We start from the raw sequence: 6,852 nt of genomic DNA on the forward strand, positions 1-6,852 counted from the left end.
TGCACCTCCCCCACACACCCCCTTTGCCAGGCTGTCCCCTCTGCTTGGCCCAGTTTCTGCTCCACCAGGTCCTGAAGAGCCATCAGCTGGGTTCCTCCCGATCCGGACCTTCCTCCCCTATGATCTGTGCATGCAGACTGCCAGGCTGGCTCTCGCAGTCACCGGAGACCCCTTGCCCTTGCATACCCCTTGCCCCCAAGGCTGGAGGAAGGCTGCGGTGAGGAACGCTGGGAACTGGCAGGTGTCAGTCTGCATCCACAGCCTGGGAGTGGCCCATGGGTGGGCATTACCCCTGAGGCACAGCTCAGCCTGCCCTGAAGTCAGCTGGGGGGCACTGGAGGTAGGGGAGATGTCGGGCAACTTGGTCGAAGTGGGGGCCACAGCCAAACAGCACCCCTCATAAGGGGTCACCTCATGCCCCTCACCTGCCGCTGGTGGGATCACAGACTGGGTCTCGGTTTCCCCATTGGTAAAATGGGGACGGTAATGCCCACCTCATAGAAAAGTTTAACCACCAGGCTGGGAAGCCATTGTCCTGGCCTGACCTCCTGGGCGGTGTGAGGAGAGAGGGAGGAAGAACAACTGAACAGCAATAAAGGGTTTATCTCTCATCCTCAATCCGCCATCTCTGCACCCAGACTTCATTTCCGGCTGTCACTCAGGGACCCTGTTGGGCTCAGGACACGGCTTGATTGTGATGGACTTGATTGTGTGGTTGTGATGGACCCGGCCCTGGGGCCTGAGAGGAAGGAAAGGCTGGGGTCCAGGCCCCCCGCTCTGCACTGGGGAGGGGGCCCTCTCTGGGTCTCGGTTTTCCCATCTGTGCAGCGTGGGGTAGTTTGGTTCCTAATTGCAGTGGTCACTGCCCATGGGTGGGCAAGGGTCAGGGACACCAGGGGCCCTTTAGTATGGAGGACAGCCCAGCACAGCAGAGAATGTCCCAACAGAGGTGCCAACAGTGCCCCATCAGACACCAAGAAGGGCTGCAGGCCTGACCCCATGCAGGGAGGAGGTCATGAGTGTGTGTTGGACAGTCGCCGGCTGCAGAGCCCTCCCCAGGTCTCTGCCCTCCTCCTCCTGGGTGGGGAAGTAGAATCCCAGACAGAGTGACGCCCCCCCAATCACACAGCTGGCAGGGCTGGGATTTGAACCTGGGCGCTTCTGACCTTCAAGTTCTGCCTCTCTGGTCTCTTTCTCAGGGTTGGTGTGACATTCATTGCAGGAAAGTAGATGGGCGAACGCTTTCTGATTCATTAATATGTGGTCTCCCCAACTCCAGGGGCTGGGTGCTTTTATTATTCCCATTCTACAGGCGAGAAAATGATGGCCAGAGAGGTTTAGGCATGCGCCCCAGGTCACACAGCAATCTATCCTCCAACGTCTAACAAAACCTGAGGATGCAAAGGTGGCAGGGCCTTTCCTGACCAGGGGGCTGCTGCCCACCAGCTTAGTGGCCATGCCAGTTCCCCTAGGGTTCCCAGTGCCCCTCACAGGCCATCCATTGCATCTGTGCTGGCCACCTGGGCACCTAGCAGGCCCGGCTTTCAGCCACTGCACACGCCCAGCAGCCGGCCCCCCCTTTTCCTCTGCTTCCTCAAGGTTTGGCAGCCTTGGAGGAGGGGGGTCATCTTTGGAGCAGGGCAGCAGCTCCTCCTGCTCTTAGGCCAAATCCCAGGGCAGATCGTCCCCTTCAACCTTGGCTGAGTTCAGTGTCTGAGGACCTTGCAGAGCCTTCTCACCCCCTTACTCTACAGCCATCTGTGGCTCCCATTGTCTGCAGGAGGAAAGCCAAACTCCTAATGCTGTGCTTTGCAACTTCACCTGCATCCCCTGGGACCTTGTTAAATTCGGGTGGGGCCTGAGTATTACTGACCAGCTCTGTGATGCCCAGGCTGCTGGTCCTTGGACCACACTTGGAGGAGTGAGACCTCATGACCTGGCTCCATCTCCACTTCCCACCTGGTCTCCTCACGAGTCACATGGGATTTCATTCATGGACTCACGTCTGCAATGGCTTTTTCCTTTTTTGACATGATCCTTCTCATCCTTCAAAGTCAGGCTCAAAAGCACCTCCTCAGTGACCAACAAAGCTAGCTGCTCTGCATCCGCTCTCTTGGACCCCTTAACAAGCCTCTGAAATTCTATATCAGCACCTTTAAGAACAGACCTCTTGCCCTGGCCTGGGGGCTCACTTGGTAAGAGCATCATTCCATATACCAAAAGGTAGCAGGTTTGGTCCCTCGTCATGGCATATACCTAGGTTGTGGGTTAGATCCCTCATTGGGATGCATACAAGAGACAACCGATTGATGTTTCTATCTCTCTCCCTCCCTTCCTCTCTGAAAATCAATAAACATATCCTCAGATGAGGATTAAAAAAGCAACAACAGACCTCTTAGCTGTGAAGCTGGCTCCACGCTTACAGCTGGATACCTTGGGCAAGTTACTTAACCTTTCTGGACCGATTGTTTATTTAAACCCTGCCTTGTGTCAAAATGGACCAACAGTTGCTTCCAAACATACTCTTGGATAAAATCAAAAGCCAGTGTGCTCGATGGGCTGATGGGGACAGAGGGCAGAGGGCAGATCATGTTTCCCACCGTCTCCTGGGGTTTCACCCCCGGTGTGGGCACAGCGGGCTCTCAGAGAAACACCGAAGGAAAGCTCTCCCATAACCCCCGGCATGACCTTTCCAGGAGCTTCTCATCCTCAAAAGTAAATTCCAAAGGAGCAGTGAGAACGACAAACATGGCGAGATTTCCGACAGCCCATCTTAATAGCTCATTTAAATGCATCTGTACCACAAGCAAATATTTTCTTAAGGGAGGGGGTGGATGTACCTCTCAGTCTTGTATGCCATGAAGCACTCCACCCTGAAGTGCTGTAAGGGGCGGGGAGGGGAAGGGAGAGGAGAAGGCAGATGTCTGTTAGAGCAATTTACTTGCCGAAAGGCTTTATCCCTTCCTGCCTGGCGTGGAACTGGGACTGCCCCCACGTGGCCCTTGGTACCTGGGGGTGGTCAGGGTCTTCATCGAGAGCCGTGTGCTGACCATCGCCTGGCGCTGTGACGCACACCCAGAGCCTGCACCCCCTTCTCTGCCTGGGCCAACTACAGGTCCTCCCTCTCTGACCCTCCTCCCACACCTCCCATGGCTGAGATCTTGGACTTTCTCTTTGACCTTTGGCCTCACTGCTGGCCCAAGGGAACCTCGCCTGGAACTTGGACCCTGCCCCCTAAGACCTGCCTGCAGTCACCCAAAGAGGGAGTAGCCCTAGGCAGAAGGCAGCAATGGAGGACCACAAACCTATGGACACAGGGGTACAAGTGGCCCCACCCCAGATTTAGATTCTGGACTGTTTTGGAGGCGCCATTAGTGTTGGGTTGGTAGGAGCCAGAGTGGGTGGCTCAGGAATTCTGTTTGGATTTTGTGGTGGGAACCCCTGGTCAGGAGAGAACTCAGAAGAAATCTCCCGTCGCTAACCACTTGGCAGCACGCTCCCATTTGCTGTGAGACCTGCTTGTTCCCATGTATCCAGGAACCCCACGGGGGCTGGGACCTCGTCTGCCGCCCTCTTTGCTGCATGTAACTGGATGCACCAGGTAGTCGCAGGCTTTGACACCTCATGCCACCATCACCGCAGTACCTATGTGGTGTCTCCTCTGTGGGTGCCAGCACACATGGGTGGGCTAGGAGCAGGAGCAGCTGAGACCTGGAGCAGGGAGTCCATCAGGGCCGCCAGAGTCAGTCCTGAGCTGGCGTGAAGGGAGTTAGGAGTGTGCAGGGCTGAGGCCCAGCTGGGGCTAGAGTTGTGACCAGCTGCTCCTGCCTATCAAGCCCAGAGCGGATCCTCAGCCCAGTTCGCTCGGTCTTCCCAGAAAGCTGGGGGTGGGGGTTGCTCCCGGGGGCAGGCTGCTGGGCTCGTCTTCCCCAAGCTCCACCGTATAGAAAGGGAAACTGAGGCTGGGGGAAAGTAGTTACATCTGCCTGTCAGTGTGAGGGCCCCAGGGGGCTCCAAGCACAAGAGTTTCCAACCTGCGATCTACAGACGAGCCCTGGCATTATCCATTGGCTGCACTGTTTTATGTCTTGGGATTCTGTTGGAATCTGCTCTTTAACGAAAATTTGAAAGGCACTGTTCCCCCTCTCTGGATGGGAAAACTGAGGCCTGGTAAGGGCGATCACTTGCCAAAGTCCCAGGGCAAGTTAGGAGCTGAGCTGGACCCTGAGTCTATCTGCCTGAGGGCTCTGGGGGAGACCCCCTGCATGCCATCTTCCAAGATCTCCTGCCCAGGCTATGGGAGTGAGGGTGTCGAACCCCATCCAGGAGCCAGACATGACAGCAGCATGTCCCCTTTAAGCAGAGAGCCGCCTGCTGCAGTGGGTGGACTCAGCGCCCAGCCAGTGGGAGCTGGGAGCTTCCCTCCCACGGCCCCTCCCTGGTGAGGGTGTGGGAGGGGCAGAGCAGCGTGGCTCCCAAGGGAGTCAGTGGGCAGCAGGGACAATAGCAGACATGCTGTGTGGGCTCAACCGGGAGACCCCTGAAGAGGCCGGTAAGTAATGGGGGACCTGTAGGCAGAGTGGTGGGGCTGGTTCCTCAAACTGCTGTCCGATGGGGGACTGGGATGGCTAAGAGTGGGACTGCCACTTCCCAGAGACCCAGGGCTTGGAGAGAGTGCAGGGAGCGGGACACCATAGGTTGCAAACTCAGATGCCCACAGGGGCACCTGGCCGGGGTGAGCAGGTGACAGGGCTGTCTGTCTGACCCCGATGCTGTCCTGCAGCAAGGGGCCGAGTCCCCTGGGCTGTCCAGAGGGCAGTGCTCAGCCCCTCAGGGGTGCCTCGGGGATGGCACCCACCTCGGCTTGAGCGGGCAGGAGGGAGCTCCCTCCCAGAGATGTGGGAGCAAAGGTGTGGTGTGGAGAGAGCTCCTGGACCTTGTAGCGGAAGGAAGAAGCCCTGGCTGGGGTCTGGTTGCTGAGCCCTGGGCTCTGGGGGTGCAGTGGGGAGGGAGGGTGGCACACAGCTGCCACATTCTGGGTGGACAGGACTGGGACTCAGGGAAGGGCTCTGGGGCGGGCGTAGTTGCTCCATCCATCTGTCCATCTGTCTCCTAGCCTGCCAGGCTGGCCTTACTTCTCCCCATACTCCCCAACAGGGAGCTTGGCCGGAGCCAGGACGCAGTCCTTCACTCTGTGCCCTGGGGCCGCCCTTGTCAACCCCTCCCCACACTCGATATACTCTTGACTTTCCCGCCTGGCAACAACTCCTAAGGGAGGGACTGTGGACAGGAGAGAAACAGGGGCACAAACCTGGTGGTCTTCCGAAGGCCCTACAACTACGACACAGTGACTGACTTGGGATTGGCACGCACACGAGTACAGCCGGGCTCTCCACCAATGAACTTAGGCTCCCACCTCCCCACCCATGGCAAGGGGCAGAGGCAGGGTCACCCTCAGACGCCACATAATAATAATGCAAACAATAGCTGACAGCTGTTGAGATCTGACTCTGTGCCAGATCTTACTCTAACCTAAGCTCTCTGAGTTTTTTCATTTAATCCTCACAACAACACTGAGTTCAGGACCATTCTCCCCACTTTACAGTTGGGGAAACTGAGGCATGGAGCTGTTAAGTGACTTGTCCAAGACTACCCAGCCAGAAGTGGCAAAGCTGGGATTCCACCCCATGCAGTCTGCTCCTGCCCCCTCCTGGCGACTGCACTATAGATGGAGACACTGCTTTCCTGGCCTGGGCATCTGTGTCCTCTTGACCTAAGGCCCACATGAGTGGGGTCACCTCGTCCTGCAGTGGTCAGAGCCACACGGGCAGTGGTGCCCCAGAGACCTCACCTGGGGCATTGGCAGGGAGGTGTCTTTCCCTGCTATTGGGCCTCTGCCTCCATCCAGGCTTAGGCTTCAGCATCGTCTGCCTGGTCCTTTGCCCAGTCTCCTCCCTGGCTTCCTGGTCTCCTCCTCCTCCTCCTCCTCCTCTCCTTCATCCTCCTCTCCCCGTGCTCCTTTTGGGAGCTTACTAAAATGTAAATCTGATTACAGCTCCTTATCCTGGCCTTCAAGGCCCTTCGTGATCTCCCTGACTTTTTCTCTCTCTGGTGACTTGCTTGACCCCCACCCTCCCACCGCAGCCCCCACCTACTTTCCTCCCCAGGTCACAGAACCTCATGGTCACAGCTGCCAATGCTCTTTTTAAGAAAAATTCAAAGATGGAGCTCCAGGCATAGCTGGATCCAGGTGCTCACTTAACACTGTTAGGTTTATGCTTCTTTTTAGGTGCGTTTCATTTCAGGCAGACACTTGCTTCTCCAGAGGGCCCCTCGGACTTCCAAGCTTAAGGTTACCTCGTTCAGTTCTCCCTAAGGAAGGACCATTCCTAGCAGTTTCAGCAGATGCCCCAGGGCCTGCTCTTGTTGGCCCAGCTTGGGTCACATGCCCTCTCCTGACCACTCACCGGATCTCTGATTGGCCAGGCCTGGTTATGTGGCCTCCCCAGGAGCAGGGGGACAGGGCAGCAATGGGTGGCCACTCCGTCCGCACTCCACATTCTGCAGAGAAGGCTGAGCCTCGAGCAGTCAGCCACTCACCGTGCTTTTCCATGAGCACCAGGCCTGGGACGCGCTGCCCAGTGCCCTTTCTCTGCCCCGAAGGACTCCTGCTTGCTGAGCCCTTTCCAGGCCTGTCCTCTGGCCATATTCAGTCTTGCTCCTGGGAATCTTGTTTACCCTCCACTAACCCGAGCCCTGAGGAAAGGCTGTGAGCAGGGCTGGGACACACGGACCCAGACTTCGGCAGTAACTTCCTCCCTCACTCCCCACCCTGTTTCCAGTGTTCACTCT

At 57.2% G+C, this 6,852-nt stretch overlaps 1 protein-coding gene across 3 annotated transcripts in view; it reads left to right on the forward strand.

Annotated features, from left to right (window-relative positions):
* The window catches only part of GRIP2 (glutamate receptor interacting protein 2), a 49,482-nt gene that overhangs the window by 9,573 nt on the left and 33,057 nt on the right, over positions 1–6,852 (forward strand). The window contains exon 1 of one of the 3 annotated variants that reach the window (XM_006758322.2): positions 4,486–4,552. The exons of the other annotated variants lie outside the window; for them this stretch is intronic. Coding sequence (XP_006758385.1) covers positions 4,513–4,552 — 40 coding nt within the window. The 5' untranslated portion in view covers positions 4,486–4,512. Of the gene's footprint in view, positions 1–4,485; positions 4,553–6,852 lie in introns of those variants that run through there. 3 annotated transcript variants of the gene reach the window in all.

This window comes from Myotis davidii, unplaced genomic scaffold (genome assembly GCF_000327345.1).
Source record: "Myotis davidii unplaced genomic scaffold, ASM32734v1 scaffold73, whole genome shotgun sequence".
Lineage (NCBI taxonomy): Eukaryota > Metazoa > Chordata > Mammalia > Chiroptera > Vespertilionidae > Myotis > Myotis davidii.